We start from the raw sequence: 17,380 nt of genomic DNA on the forward strand, positions 1-17,380 counted from the left end.
CTGGTTGAGAGGATGCGAGATTGAATAGCAGTTGTGTTGAAATGCTCCACAGGAAGCAGGAACTTAGCCTGGCGCAGACATTTAGGACTTGGCTATTTGAAGTTTTTTGTGTATATCACTTCCAGTTTCAGGCAGTTGCTTGTTAAACCGTAGAAAGATCTTCGTATTCAATTCATATCTGTGGTGAAAGCGCCTTTGGTATATGTGCACAGTATGCAGCAATTTTTTTCACCTGCTCATAAACCTTTAACATATTTTTCATCTTTGTGGATGTAAATTCTGTCATGTTATTGCTGTTTGTTAAATTTGTAATGGCAGCACTGTACTCGCAAACAGTCAACGCTGCGCTGATTGCCCCAAACCAAACGTATAAACGTACAACAACGAACCGTACACTATGCTGTATACCGGAATGCTGATTGCTAATGCATTTAGCCAACACCAAACGTCTTTACCTTCCTGCGGAACTTTTGAGCATCACTGTACTGTAATTGCTAGTTTTCTTAGGCAGAAAGAATGGTCATTTTGGACGTCTTTCATTTGTTCATTAAAGAGTTGTCTGTCTGTCTTTAATGCAGATTGTTGAATAGCTTGCTTGATGAGTAAAATAATTTTTTTTTTTTTTAATTCCTTAAGTTTACAAGGGGCATATGAAAATTTCTTGTATTGTGCTTTTGAAATAATTGTTTTTATAATATTTTTTTTTGTGTTTTAAAGGTAAAATTTAAGAGCTTTTAAGTAAAAAGGAATCAACAAGATTTAGAAATTGTGATTTCAAATGTTATCCAAACAACTCTTGTTCGGAAAGGAAACAGTTTGGGCTGTGTGTGGAATTGCGTGTGCTGTGGTGACAGGAGCGGCATCCCTGTTGCAGGAGTGGAGCGGCCGCGGTCCCGGTGGCTAGGGTGCCTGCGACTGGCTCGGGCCTCGAGGATGGGACTGACGCACTGAGCTCCCCGCTGGCCAGACAGGCGGTAGGATGGACAAGTCTCTGCTCGTGCTCATGGTCGCAGCCTTGAATCATGCCGAAGGTGAGTGGCCGTCTCCATTGGCTCTGGTTGTGTCGGAGTTGGGGTCGCGGTGCCACGACAGACCCGAGACACAGCTCCAGCCCGACACAATACCACGACAACTTCAACACGTCAAGCTCTGTTTTGGCTGTCGGCAAATCTTTCAGTATGTATATAATGTGCTGGAAACAGTGTAGAACATGCTCTCTCAGTCCATGCTTTTTCTTTTTTCTTTTTGGCTGATTTTTGTCGTCCTTCAACCCAGTGTTATACAAAATGCCACTGGCGTAAATGTTTATAATTAAAAGTTCTTTGCTGAACTCGTCCATTCTTAATTTGAATCTTGACCATTGTACAGTAATAACATTGAACATATAAACACAATGATATATGTTCATACAAACGGACGAAGTCACACGATAAATGTAAAACAAAATTTAATTTTTTTTATCATAAAGATTTATCAAGTAGGTAAATAATTTTTGAAGTTTGGTTTTGTGAGGTTTGCGTTTGGCTTTTGTGTCGTACGGATCGACACGACAAAACTAGAAATAGAATAGATTTCTTGCCGGCCATCGGGATACGTATCTTGTCTGGTGGACGTCGCGGCGACCTTGTGTTTCATTGGCTGCTGAGCGTGTCGGGCCTGTGGTGTCGTACCCGTCGTGGCATCGTGACTCCAGACTTGCAGCCGACCTGCTCACCTCACGGTCGCAGGCCAGAACTGTTTCCCACAATCATTAGTTAATACCTCTTCTACATCGAGAGTCACTGTAGTGTGTCTCATCCTGAGTTTGCAGTGTGCATTTAAAAGGTTGTTTACTCTCTTTTCCCGATACACAATTTCTGCCATTAAGAGGCCTGCCTCGTCTGTGTTAGCGAGGAGGGGTGATAAGCCTGACGCTCGCTGTGCTTCTAGTGCGATATCACCTCCAAGCGCAAGGATCTGAACTGGTGCGCAGTCTTGTCGCAGTACATAGGGCAACTATGAGATTTGAGCGGTGATTGTAACATTATATGGCGGAGAAATGAAGATAAAGGTGTATTACAAGTCCCTTAAATGCTTTCAAGAATCTGTACCAGATTACTTTGAAAACACACCTTTTATCCGTTATAACTCTTCTAAAAATACATTTTAAAAACTTAATTCGGAAACCAAACTACTTACTGGCCCTCAGAAAATTCCTAAATGCTTTTTGTAAACAGACCCCACTTTGAAATCTTGAGTAGTTTTCAAATTGCGTTGTTTTTCCTGAAGCTCTGCGCACTGTGTGTTTGCCCAGGTAGGCAGGGTTCGTAACATAGTCCTTTTGTTAGGCGTGCTCTGTTGCCAGTCAGATATTCAGATTCAGACAAAACTTTTTTTTTAATGTGTCTGGAACTTTGTATTTTGTAAGGTAGAATTTGGAATGAGAATTTTTGAAATACATTTTCCTGTTACCGTCCTCCTTACTGGCCATCACAATCAAACAATTGTAACAGGACTCACTTGGTTCAATGACACCATCGCGCAACATCTCGGCGATCTGCGTCTGGATGACCTCGTTCTCTTTGGGCCCGAACCCGGGGTTCGTGTGGCCTGTATCATCTTCAAGAGTATCATCTGATAATATAATTTTTTTTATTTGTAAGAAGATGTAATGAAAGATACCATCATGGTTTCTACTGATTTTGTTATTGAACAATTTTTTTATATCATTTAATATTAAAAAGTTGGGCTCTCTTGAACATAGAACATATTTTTATGCAATGCCTTGTTAATACTGAGTGCTTCAACGAGTTTCTCCTGTGAAATAATAATTTTTTTTTTGTCCGTCAGAATGACTACAATAAATTGTAATAATACTGTCAAGAGACACTATTTTATAGTATTAAAAAAATCATCAAATATAGTAAAATAAAAAATAATTAAACATACTATAATTAATGATGGTGTATAAATAAGAGTTTAAATGTTAATATGCTGGGTAGTATGAATGTTCACCATTTGCTCTGTACTGTGAATTAAGCGTGAGACAGACTGGAGAGATGTAATTTGGGGGTGGAATAGTGAGATGAATCTGCTACGGAATGCATCACTGGTTGGGGAGTGGAATAAATAGCCTTAAGTAAACTTGCCTGTTCACTGCATTGTTCATGTTTTTTTTTTCTTTGGGAAAAGTTCCGGGATTGGTTCTGCCAGGAATCAAATCGGGATTACATTTTGTGGAAGATGAGTGATCACTGACCATTTAACCATTGTGTTTCTCGCTAGTAACTTAGTACTGTAAAAATGTTTTAACACGAAACCTCTGTAAGTTATCTTTAAAATAATAATTTTACTAATGTAGTTATAAATTAGCAATTCTTCCCCCTCCCCTTGATGACTATTACATGAAAAATTATGTATTCATTGTTACTGTTATGCCTGGTGTGTGGGTACATTTGCAAACTAAGAATTAATAATCTCCTATTCATTTCCACCATCTGCTTTGTGTTTTATAATGTTTATATGTTATATCATGTTTGATTTCATGTCATGAATGTCCCCATTTGTGATTTCTACCAACCGAAACTATATCAACCAACAGGAACTTTATTCATAGCCAATGCCTCGGATTTTTTTCATTATCTTTGTTTATTTTTAACTGGTGTAAATTATGTTGTTGGGTTGAATTTTGATTTTGCACTAGAACATGTCTAATTTGAAAACTTGTCTTTTGAAATCATGAGTGATTTGAAATTTTAGCTGGTTCGTTGTATTTCCTATTTAATAAATTTAAATAAAAAATTTGCTTGGCAGAAATTTATGTAGGTGATTTACAGTAAAATTTACAGAAAATAATAAAACACTGCTGAATTACTGCGGCAGCATTGGTCTCTCTTCAATAGAGGAGATGAGACTGTTTGCAGCTGTTTTGATGTATAAACTCAACAACATCTATTGCCGGATAATGTATTTTATTTTCACCACAACTAATTACAAACCACTAACACAAACCGCCATCTTGCTAGACTCCTTGTTTGTTTTCCCACAATGCCAAGCACTTCAAACAAGTCAATATGATGAAAAGAGAAAGGAGAAAATTGTCTATGTCCTGTCAATATTCACACATGCGTGCACATACCGCCCACCAAAAAAAATGACTTTTTTTTTTTTTTCCATACTTCATACATAACCTTGATTCTAAAACACAAAACGAATAAGATCCAACATCACAAAAGCTCCTGATTATGTCCATAAGTTTAGGAGATTGGTAAAGGGCAAATTTTTGTCACAGGTCTCACAATTTCACCAGTAGAGGTTCTCAGTGTGACAACTCTTACAACACCATCTCTACCCGGGTGAGTTTTGATAACTCTGGCAGTTCTCCATTTCAAGGGTGGCAAGTTCGAGTCCTTCACTAACACTAATACATTCTCCTTAACATTGGGTACTGCAGTATTCCACTTTGTCCTTTGATGGAGCGTGTGGAGATACTCGGTGCTCCAGCGTTTCCAGATGCACTGCTTCAGTTTGGTGATGAGCTGCCATCTATCCAAACAATTCTCCAAAAGGTGGGATAGATCCTGTTCCGGTATGCCAACAAGAGGAGCACCAATCAAAAAATGTCCAGGAGTCAAAACATCAAATTCTGAGGGATCTGCTGACAAAGGGCACAATGGTCTTGAGTTTAAAATTGCTGAGATTTCAGTAAAGAGTGTGGTCAGTTCTTCAAATGTGAGTATTTGATTGCCAATAACTCTTTTCATGTGCACCTTTGCCGACTTGACAGCTGCCTCCCATAAACCTCCAAACTGTGGGCCAGCGGGAGGATTGAAGTGCCACACAATGTTGAGGTCAGCTAGGTGATCTTGCAGCATCTGCCAGGCAGGCTCAGTAAACAAGGCTTGACGAATTTCTTTCATGTGTCTGTCAGCACCAATAAAGTTTTTACCTTGATCTGAATGTATGTCAGATGGTGTTCCTCTCAGAGATACAAATCTTTTTAGAGCAGCTAGAAATGCTTCTGTACATAGTGAGGACACAACCTCCAAATGTGTTGCCTTACTTGACATACACACAAACAAACAAAGATAACTTTTACTGATTGGGGCTTTACGTGTTTTGGTGGTCTTAGAAGAAAAGGGTCCAGCAAAGTCCACACCAACCTTCAGAAAAGGACGCACTTGTGAGAATCTTACACTTGGGAGATTCCCCATTAGAGGTGCAGGAGACCTTGCAGTCAACCTGAAACATGAGATACACCGATGAATACAGTGCCGAATGAGATGTCGAGCACCCACAATCCAAAACTGCCTTTGAATGAGAGATTGAGTAGCTTGAGGTCCTGCATGGAGATATGTGACATGGTAAAAGGTTACAATAAGCTTTGAAAGATGACATTTTCCTGGAAGCAATACTGGGTGTTTGGTACTTTCAGGCAAACAAGCATATTGCAAACGTCCGCCCACCCTGACAATTCCGAGGGAGTCAATAAATGGATACAAACTCCGCAAATTACTGGAACATTCATTGCGCTTCAGGAGTTTGATTTCTTTCATAAAAAACTGATGTTGCACTACATGGATCCAAAACATCAGTGCAGACTGCATCTCCTCACACTTCAATATCTTAGAATCACAATGCGGGAGTTTTGAGAATACACTTTTGGCTCTGAGTATCCATGCTGTTACTCGCTTAAGTTTTGAAAATGATGAAAATGTTTCCAACAATTTCACCAATTCATTTTGTCTGTCCTCTTGCACTGCAAGGGCCTGACTTTGCACCGGCTTGCATTCTGGAAGCTCTAGGAAAGGTGATACCTCAAATTTGTTTACAGGCCATTCTGTGTCTGAATCTACCAACCAATCTGGACCATGAAACCACAGAGAACTCTCAATCAATTGATCAGGATAAACACCTCGGGGTGCTAAGTCAGCTGGGTTGCACACTGAGGGAACATAGCGCCAAATTCCTGGGGGTGTGATAGCTTGAATCTCGGACACACGGTTTGCTACAAAGGCCTTAAACTTGTGAGGAGATGATTTAAGCCATGACAACACAGTCGTTGAATCTGACCACATGTACATAGTAAAATTGTCCAATCTGCTCTCAAACAATGTGTTCACATATAACCACAATTTAGCAAGCAGCATAGCACCCAATAACTCAAGTCTGGGGATGGACAATGTCTTTAGCGGTGCCACCTTTGACTTGGCGATTACTAGATGGGTTGAGACCATACCAGTTTTGTCCACAAGTCTTACATAAATCACTGCAGCATATGCCTTTTCAGAGGCATCACAAAATCCGTGAAACTGAATGCAGCAGGCATCCAGAAAATGGATATATCGTGGAATCCTTACATTAGTCAGGGAAGACAATGATGTTCTGAAGTGTAACCACTGTTGAGCAACCTCTGCAGTGACTGGCTGATCCCATTCTAATCCCAGTGTCCAAAGAGTCTGGAGCAATATTTTAACCCAAACTATAACTGGGGACACCCATCCACATGGATCAAACAACCTAGCAATGGTGGAGAGAATTCCTCGTTTTTTGACAGATAGATGGGGTACATTGATGTGGTACATAAACTCGTCAGTGATGGGACACCAATGAATGCCCAGAACCTTAACTGCTGGACTTGTGTCTTGATCAAAGCTTCTGAGAGTCTCGCAATGTGGTACAGGCATATCCTCCAACACACTGGAATTGTTGGATGACCATTTACGTAACTCAAATCCTCCTTGAGCTAACAAGTCCACGAGTTCACACTTAAGTTGCACTGCCTCTTCTACAGAATTTGCTCCTGTTACAATGTCATCTACAAACACATCTCTTAACAATGTTTTTGATGCCTGAGGATATTTCTGGGCTTCGTCCAAGGCCAATTGCTGCAAGGTTCTCAAAGCTTGGTAAGGAGAAGATGCTAAACCATATGTGACAGTCTTCAGTTGATAAACATGGACACTTTCTTCGGGAGACGGTCGCCATAGAATGCACTGGTATTTCCAGTCATCAGGATGGATTTGAATCTGTCGATACATCTTACAGATGTCTGCAGTGAAAACAACAGGCCTAGTTCGAAAGTTCAAAAGAATATCACCAATGTTTTTATGAAGTTTTGGACCAGTAAGGAGCAAATCATTCAATGAGATGCCTTTAGAAGTTGCTGCTGACCCATCAAACACCACACGAAGTTTTGTGGTAGAACTTGATTCCTTGAGTACAGCATGATGAGGAATGACATAGGCTATTTCATCATCTTGACCCTGAATATGCTGAATGCTTGTCACGCGGGTCATGTGGCCTAAACATTCATATTCTTTGAGAAACTGGCTATATTCCCTCGCCAGATCAGGTGACTTCTTCAACCTACACTCTAGGCGCTCAAATCTTGATAAAGCAGAGTGCAAAGAATGACCCATGTCCTTCACCTCCTGATTGAATGGTAAACGAAGTATGTATCGCCCTTCAGCATTGCGTTCATGTGTTGCAAGGAAGTGGTCTTCACATTTCTTGTCATCATCTGATATAAGGTCGACTGATGGCACTTCTTCAATTTCCCAAAACTTCTGTAATTGTACATCTAGGTTAGTTGTTCTTATCAAGCATGACACAGGTGGGTTCACATGTGTTTCACACTTGGCCTTACCACTCACAACCCAACCAAACAGAGAGTGGAAAGCATTAGGCTCCCCTGGTAATTTAGCTCCAGTCAGCACTTCACTGACGATATCAGCTGAAAGGAGCATGTCAACAGGCCCAGGTTTGTCGAATGATGGATCTGCTAATTTTAAACCCTTGAGGTGAGTAACTGAGCCTTGTGAGATTCTTGAACAAGGCATGGGATGTGTTATTTCAGATAGAACTGTGCCCTTTACATTAAACTGAATATGTTGAGAATCCACTGGTTTTATTGAACAATGGACAATGCCTCTGGCCCCTGGCACAGGAGTCTGTCCAACACCAGCAATTTCGACATTCTGACGATGACGTTTCAATCCCAACCGCTGTACACAATCTTCAGTCAAAAATGTAGTTTGTGAAGCACCATCTAGCAAGGCTCTTACCACTTGAAACTGTCCACTTCCATCTCTCACATGCACAAGAGCAGTGGTTAATAAAATGGTAGTTGATTGATCCTGATTATCACCTGACAGATGTAGTGATTGTAATTTATTTACAAATGGTTCATAAGCTGGAGTATCATTTGTATCATTTTGAGTACTCTCTGGCTGAGTTGGGTGATTGTTGTGGTTGAAGTGCAAAACTGAATGGTGTCTCTTTTGACAATGATTGCATGAAAATTTTGATAAACATCTCTGAGCATAATGATGTTTTTTCAAACAATTAAAACACATATTTTGCTCCTTCACAAACTGCATCCTCTCATCAATGTTCTTAGACAAAAAATGTTCACACTTACTAAGTGAATGATTTTCGTTACAAAATGCACAGCACATAACATTTCCAACTGCTACGAGGGCAGTGCTTCGGCCACTGGTTGGTCTAAAGGGTGGTTTCACACTAAATGTTGCAGTCCTGTTGTAGCTACGACCAACTGTAGAGGTTTTAACCTCATGATTCCCTTGAACACTAAGTAGTTTAACATTTTCATTCGCCACAGCACGACGCTCTAAGAATGCAAGGAGATGGTCACAAGTGGGCAAATCTTGCTCCACAGCTATTTCAAATGATTCACGTAAATTTAAGTCTAGTTTCTCAAGAAGAATATTCAGTAGGAGAAAGCTCCACTCAGACACTGGAAAATTATCAGCCCTTAATGCATTCAAATTCTCTTGCACCACACTAACAAAGCGGGATAATGAGTCTGGTGGGTTAGAATGCACAGATGGAAGATGAAGTATTTTCTGAACATGAATGGTAGCAGCAATGCATAGATTCTGGTATTTCTTTTCCAGCAATGACCAAATTACTTCGTAATTTTCGTTGGTGAGGGGTAAATTACTTACCAGCTCTCTTGGCTCATCTTTCAGGCATCCAATAAGATAATGCAGTTTCTGCACGTTGCTGAGTGACACAACTTGATGTACAATGGATTTAAAAAGCTCAGAAAAAGAAGCCCATTCTGCCCTGCTTCCTGAAAACACCGGCAAAGGAAGTGGAGGCAGGACTGCACGTGAGACTGTTGCACGAGAGGTTAGGTCTGCCGCTCTAACTGTACACCGATTATGTTCAATACGAAGCTGCCTAAACAACCTTTCGAACGTCACAAAGGCTGTCCCCAATTCATCAACTGTTCGTACTTCTGGTTTCGGCGGTACTGCACACAAAGCAAAGTAGTTAGCCAGCAATTCGTCTTTCTTTTCTGAGACTTCTTCAAACGCAATTGCAAATTCTTCAAAAAGATCTGGATTGTTGGCTGTTTCCTTTAAAATTGCACTAACTTCGTTTACTTTGTCCATAACATAGTCAAAAATGATAAGCTGTAACTCGGTTGTTGAAGCCGCCATGACACCAATAGCACACACACACAGAAATGTTTTTAAAACTGGTTGCTCATATCTTTTATCCGGCCCGGAGGACCAAAATTATGTTTTGATGTATAAACTCAACAACATCTATTGCCGGATAATGTATTTTATTTTCACCACAACTAATTACAAACCACTAACACAAACCGCCATCTTGCTAGACTCCTTGTTTGTTTTCCCACAATGCCAAGCACTTCAAACAAGTCAATATGATGAAAAGAGAAAGGAGAAAATTGTCTATGTCCTGTCAATATTCACACATGCGTGCACAGCAGCTAAGAGACATGTTTTGCGAGCAATGGTTTGACTCTGGACACAAATGTATACATCCCTTTGACAATAGCCAGATAGCAAGCAGGGAATGTCACCTTATTGTTGGTTATTCCAAACTTGGGCTTCACCAGATTCTTCCTGTATACACACAGTCAGTAGCGTGTAGCTAGGATTTGTGTATGGGGGGAGGGGGGGGGGTTTAAGAAGCATGGTCCAGGGGTCCTCCCCCGGAAAAATTTGGATTTTAAGGTGTAAAATAGTGATATAAATTTAAATATTGTAATGGTAAAAATATTATTAATTTTTAAAAAAAAATTTTTTTGAGTGTTGAAGTAAGAAATTAATTAAAGATATTTTAATCAATCCAAGTGCCTTGTCCACGTCCCTCAAAATCATAAATCATGCTCGGAGCTCGACAATACAAAAAAAAAGGAATAAAAATGGTTGGGTTTCGGCAGAACTGGCCTATTCCTGGAAACAATTAGCTTTAGCTTGAAGAGTTACCCAGTCACCACCTGCTTATAATTACCGCGCTGGTTAAATACAATAGGTGTAAGATATTTGAAAGCTTGGGACCCGTCACGGCGTCACAACCTTACAGCTTCTGCTCGCGACAGGGGTAAGGGAAGGGCAGGAGAATCGGTAGGGCTCGCTTACTCTTCCCCTCCAGTGCAGTGGCCGGTGATAGCAGTAAGACACCCAGGCTTTTAGCTAACCTGCTTTCAGATAAGAAATAAATTAGGGCTAAGGGGGAGGGGTTAGAACCCCTAAAACCCCCCTCTGGCTACGCCCCTGCACGCAGTAAGGCTTGTTTACTTAGTTTTCTCCACATCAGACTGCTGAAATTCAGGTGTTACTGAAACATGCGGGTTCAGTTCAACTGTGTGATTTTTCTCGTTGTGTTCCAACTTGTGTGTTAAGTATGATTTATAGTTGCCATATAGTAGGTAGGATGTTTCTCAGTTGAAAAATTCTACAGAAAACTTTTTTTTTATATTGTACTTTATCAATGATTTTAGAACTACCTACCTACAATATCACATAATATTTGTAAAATAAAATCAAACCAATTAGTTGTAATAATATTGAGACATTGAACATCAAATTGTAAGATATGCTTTGAAAAGCATACGTAATCATTACTTGCATTTTTATCTTTCGGATGATGTACGGTAATTATAGGTACAGTGTACCTAATATGATGGCAGTGTGCTTTAAGATAAATTTAAAAAAAAATTTCTTAATAGCTATGGTGATTCCCATTTAAGGTAAACCCTTATTATGTTTAGATTGATGTATAAATTTTTTCCAAAATATAATATTTATTCTTGGTTTTGATCATATGAACTAGGTATCCTTAAACAATTGTTTGCTTAATGCAATCCCATAATTACATATTCAAAACTATTCAGGGCTCTCTAGTTTCGACCGACGAAGGTGACCAATTGGGAAGGATGTGTGGTTTGGATTTCTGGCATTTATTCATTTACATACTTTATGTGAAGTAGCGTTAGGTTCGACAAAGGTGTCTCGAGAGAGTGGAAAGCTAGTGAAGTCGAAGTTGGAATGGATGGTTTCTTGACATACTGACTCTTAGCCCAATGGTTTTAAGCTTGGGCCATCAAAGTTAGGCGTTGCTGTGACATCTGAATGCAAAATACTTGGACAAGTGAGACTTAAGAACCATTCCAGAATATCTAATTTCTTATTTAGAAAAAATTAAAAAAAAAACATTGAAAACATATAAATTCTCCAAAATTCAAAGAAAAGTATTTTTCCTGTGCTACTATGTTATGCAATTTATGCTCATGATTACCAACATATTTTTCATTATAGCTTAAAAATAAGACTAAAATTTTCAAAAGAGTAGAAAAATAACTAAATAGCCTTTTTCTATAATTCTTGGATATAAGCCAGTGCATTTTATTTTTGTGATGTTATAAAATCAAAAATAATTAATTAATATTCAGATCATTTACATGAATTTATTAAATTGTTTAAACATCTTCTGTTTAGTCTATTTAATTGAAATTGACTTAAAAGGTCCTGGTTTTGAAGCTCAGCAAGAGAATGTTGGTATCACGCCTGTATTTACACAGCACCAGACGCACTGCCTAATTGTTGCCATCATGTTAAAACATAATAAATTTTTCAATTAGCACCCGTTTAGTCACACTCCTCTCCCCTCAAACACAATAATCATGAGTCGCGACATCACTCGCCATCATGTTCGAGGTGTGTTCAGGAAGTACGTAACTTTGAAAATGGTGCTAGCGTGCCGCAGAGACTGGTTTGACGGCATTACCAGACGGTACCTGGCTATTGGCTATGCTCCGGAGAGCTTTCACCGTTCAGGCCGAGAGATCACATCAGTTCATATCTCTTAAAGTCATGTCATTTGAACTCGTACTATTCTTTGAGACAGGGTCCCTGTAGACAGAAAACCTGGAGAGTGGGGAAAACTCAAGAGAATCGAAAAGGTTTCTTCGAAACATGGAAAACGCAGTGAATTAAAAATATTGTAGTTACAAGACAAGTAGGTCTTTTCCATAGTGCGTATCTAGCAGTGGCAATGCATTAGGCCGTGCAATCTTGCTCAAGCACCGAGTGATTTTTTTCCTTCTTATTATCACGCTATGTAACAAAAAATGTTATTTATTGGGAAATAGAAATTCAATTGATTGTGATAGAATAAATAAATTAGATTATGTATGTTGTAAATAGTATATTGACAGAAGTGGTGGTTAGTAGAAATAGGAGTTACACCTTATATTGGTTGCACTTGGTTGTGATAAAATGTGGTTTTATTGTTATATCTCAGGTTGCCGTTATCGTAGCGAGATTATATATATATAATATTTAAGACTAATCATAAGCTTTTAAACAAAAACAGATTCATCAAAATTGGTTCAGTAATTTTTTGTTATGCTTGAACAAACAACCAGACAAACTTACTACGTTTTACAGTTTAATAATATTATAGATAATGTAACACTTCAATAAATATATTTATCAGTAATAAACTATTTTAATTCAAAATATTTTAAACTCTCTAATTAAAACAATTATCTACATAATAATACCAAATTTTTATTGATTTACTGCCTGGTTTTTGCTAAAAAGGGATAAATACATTTGAGTTCTTATTGTATTAATACATTTCCTCTTTCAGATTGGTGTTAGTCACAGTTACATATTGTTGATGTGAATGACAATAGTACAGTTGTGTTCTTATGATGAAGGAAAAATTTTATTATCATTTCTGCATGTTATGTATTTTGTTGAAATGTGCATTCAACAAAAATGTGATGACAGGGGACAACACTATTTATTTAAAAGTCTAATAACTTATGTACTGTCTGATATGTTAGTTTAAAAATCATGTTTGAGCAGTGTATGAATTGACATTTTTGTGTGAATTGATATTTTTGAAGAACCGCTTTCACTACCTTGGTTTGTGTTAGTGTGTGTGTGTGTGTGTGGGGGGGGGGGGGGGGGGGTCAATAAAAATGGAACTTGCTCAAGGATTTTGTTTATCAGTGAAAGTGACAAAAAATTATTTGCATTTTAGTATCTGACCTCCATGCGAAGTTGAAGATAATTTAGTGTTTATTTTATTTATTTTACATTAAATACACGTCTGTTAATAACGCACCTTTTGACTTAAAGAAACTGACAAACAGCACTTATCACTATTACCTTAACATTTACAGAATACAAACACAGAGTTGTTAAAGTTCCACTGTTTAGCTTGTGCTGTTGCAAATAGCACAAGTACTGCGTAACGGCTCGAAGCGCACAGATAGTAGTGTTGACACACATGAAAGGCTTGTAAGACCGTCCCTTATCATTTCAGAACAATATGGGAGTTGTATTTTTATAATAAAAATAGCTGAAACTGTAGTCAAGGACACTATAAGGTGAAGCAAACAGTAAAAAATTTTCAATGGTAGTTAATCCTCCATAAATTGCTGAGGGAAAGATTGTTTACTAGGATGAACATCATTTATGACATGTATTATTGACGTGTTAACTTCTTACAAATCGATGAACGCCGGCTGCACGCACGGAAAAAGCATGACTCACTGTCACGTTCCGCCTGAGCCAAGCGTGCAAGCGAGAGCGCGGAACAAGCGATAGAGAGGCACAATCGGCTTGTGACGCATCTATCTCTCTTCCACTCCGTCGGGCGTCGGCCGATGCGTCCGAGTAGAAGAGAGACAGCGGCAGCACACAACCTACACGTGAACTGTTTTGTCAACTGTTTATAAAGGACGTTATCACGCAAAATTATTGTACGTAAACCGACTTTACAGACAACCCCCCCTTTTTTTTAAATTTATTTATTTAGTCACATGCCCACCAACCACTGGCGGATCCAGAGGTTCACCTCGGAGGGGGCACTCTAGGATTTCAGAATAGCCAGAGAAAATATGTCTTAAAATTACTAAATTTGTATTTAATCTACTCACATTACACATAACATCCAACCACCAGATTTTATGATTCTACAAGAAATTCATTAATTATATTAAAATATTTTATTGGTTTCAGAAACAATAATTTTTGTCGGCAATATTAATGTAGCAGACTACTGGTTTTGGTTGGGGGGGGGGGGGGTACTTGCCCCTGATGCCCCCCCCCCCCCCCCCCCCCCCCTTGGATCCGCCAGTGCCACCAACAATCGGGGAAACTTTTCAGGTGGGCACGACATACAGACAGGTACTAGGACAGTGTAGGCTCTGGAGGCAGGCAGACACCACCAGCAGATAGCAGGCACCACAAGACAAGCACCAAGTGCAATGCACTTAGACAAGAACTGGCATAACATTTACATAAATTAATCAAAATATCTATGCCAACACAAATGTAATGTATATTATAATTTCATATAAAACAAAAAACAAAAAAAAGATAAGGAACAAAGAAATTTGCAAGACAAGTTGGGTTACATTTAAAATAAAATTGAGGTAAGTTGTAACAATTTATAAAAAAAAGAGAGAAATTACACACACACACAACACGTCCCGGTGTGTATAATCGCACTCTTGAGTTTTTTCTTTAATTATCACATCATGTAACAAGAAAGTTATCATAAATCGTGAAATAGTTATTGATTGTGATAGAATAAATAGATTAGATTATATAGATGGTACATAGTAGTATTGGTAGAAGTGGGAGCTCATCTTATATTGATTGCACTTGGTTGTGAAGAAATGTGGTTTCATTGTTGTATCTCCATCTCCCGTCATTGTAGCGAGATACAATATAAGGGTGATTCTATGAAAGTTTGGTAACTAATGTCTTCAGTGAATAGATAAGACATTTTATTAACATATATGTATCATTAAATTATAAAATATCTAAGCCCCCTTTATTTATTCACTCAATTTAAATTACTTACTCCAAGCCAGTTTGTAAAATAACAAAATACATCCTCAAAACGTCAGTTCTTTGGCGTTTCGAAATCAAAAAAAAGTCGCAATCAAGTGATTGTTTTTAAAAATGTTTTCAATTTATTACAAATCTTATTATTTCAATACAATGTCTTAATATGTGTAATAATTTATTTGGTGAATTTCACCTTTTTAATCTGTAACTAGATATTATTAAAAAATCAACCAACTTTGTGTTCATTTTCACTCGTCAGTCCATTGTGCAATTTAAAAATTTGAAATTCCCCCAAAATATTATTTAATAAAGGTAGAATCCCAGAACACTTTTGAATGTTGGTAGTGTAGTTAGATGCGGAGCGTGCCATTGGCACAGTAGCCATTACGATTCCAGTGTTAGCGGTGAGGTTATCACGTGTGCATGTACCAGTCCAGTAAAAATTTCAGGCCTGTAAGTCCTAATTTCTTACGTACCAGTTTTATTTTTATTTATACATAGTTGACTATAATTTCTTAAAATGTATCATTCTAATAATGGAAAATACCAGTAGAAATTTTAGTTTCAATTATAACCTCAAATTTATGTCCTATGAATCAGGACCTTGTCATCAGTCCCATGTCTGGTATTGTCCCAGAGGACGTACGCGTTACCACGGTACTGATGTTTTTTATTTCAGACCCTTTTTATCTCAACTACTGTAGTGCGTAAACATTTGTTTATAAATTTAAGTTAAAAACATCATGATATCATTTTTAAAAAAGAATTATGTTGAAAATACTTTTGACCAGAATTAAAAGTGAACCAATTAAATTTGCATGGTATAAGGAAAAACAAAAATTGCAATATTTAAAAAAAAAGATATAGGACAACGGAAATCTGTTAAACAAATGACACCTCGCGAGCATTGGATAGCTGGAAAAAAGTGGAAACAATATTAATCTAAATATAGGCAAAAGCAAGCATTGAACCAAAACGCGAGTAATTTTGTACGTCTGAATACACCTTCAACCACGGATGATGAAGGGCCATCAGTAGTTCCTGAAGAAAATAAACATATCATTTACACAGACCAAAAAGCACAGAAGCCAAAGATAATAAGTATAAAAACAGCCAAATAAAAAAAAAATTAATGCCATTATTTAAAAATTTAAAACAAAACTAAATACTTAGCATCAAAAGCATAAAACACTTAAAAAAGGTCATACAATTTGTTGAGAAAACACCAAAAATGAGAATTGAAGAATTGAGTGAAAATGCAGCTAAAAAAAAAAAAAAAGGAATTAGTAAAGAAGGCCCTTTTTGATGAAGTCATGAAAATTCAGCTAGAAGAAAACTACATGAAAGTAAAGAGTCATGAAAAAAGGATTTAAACAAGTTATATCTGAAGTGTAGTAGACAAATATAAAATTTGGAGAATCAAAAATAAAGCACTGACATACAAAAAAAACAAGGCATAAATTTATATACTCAATGAAAAAGCATGGCAAAATACAATTCCAAAAAAATATCCAGGAATTTTTAGCAGGAATTTCTGCTTAGCAGCCGGAAAGAAAGAATTTGTCACTCAAAAGCAAATTAAAAAACCGAAACGACACTTGCTTGATACTTTGAAAATCTTTACAAGAAGTTTTTGAAATCTGTTCCATTTGTAGGAAATCATTTATTTCTTATTTGCTCGACTACAACTATTTTGGGTCATACTTTGTCAAACCACGGTAACTGTGTGTGCACGAACCACAAAAACATGGACCTCAACTTGCTGCTCTAAAAAAATGCAAATATTACAACAGGGAGTAATTGTAAAATTATGTTGGAAATGCTTTGCTGAGATCAAAACTCTGAAACATGTCTAAGGTGTAGGGGCCACACGCAAGCGAACAGCAGATCTAGTGACTGCTTCAGGAGGTGACGTAACTGATTTGAACGACTTTGGTGCTGTCATTCGTGAGAAATGTCAAGGGATACGAGCTGATGTGATTTAAAAAAGTAAAATTGAGCAAATGAACACCTTAATTAATGAAAAGTCGTCCGAAGTGGTCGTTTTTAAAGGGACGCTATGCATCAGGCTCTGCTTATTTATCAAGCCAGCTTACAGTGAAATCGCTTAGTTGTTTCTGCGATCCTGATGTATGTGATCAATTAGGTATGAGACAGAACTACCGGATACACATCTGAACATTTCTACTGTATTCACCGACTTGGAAGATGATAGGCTGCTACTATCTGCCTACGTGAGAAACAAC

The 17,380-nt window shown here is 37.9% G+C and overlaps 1 protein-coding gene across 2 annotated transcripts in view; it reads left to right on the plus strand.

The window, feature by feature from the left end:
• LOC134539386 (bone morphogenetic protein receptor type-2) overlaps positions 1-17,380 on the plus strand; it is a 141,197-nt gene that overhangs the window by 676 nt on the left and 123,141 nt on the right. For both annotated transcript variants that reach the window (XM_063381377.1, XM_063381379.1), the window contains exon 2: positions 875-1,031. In XM_063381377.1, the coding sequence (XP_063237447.1) occupies positions 980-1,031 (52 nt within the window). In that variant the 5' untranslated portion in view covers positions 875-979. The remainder of the gene's footprint in view (positions 1-874; positions 1,032-17,380) is intronic.

This window comes from Bacillus rossius, chromosome 15, assembly GCF_032445375.1.
Source record: "Bacillus rossius redtenbacheri isolate Brsri chromosome 15, Brsri_v3, whole genome shotgun sequence".
Lineage (NCBI taxonomy): Eukaryota > Metazoa > Arthropoda > Insecta > Phasmatodea > Bacillidae > Bacillus > Bacillus rossius.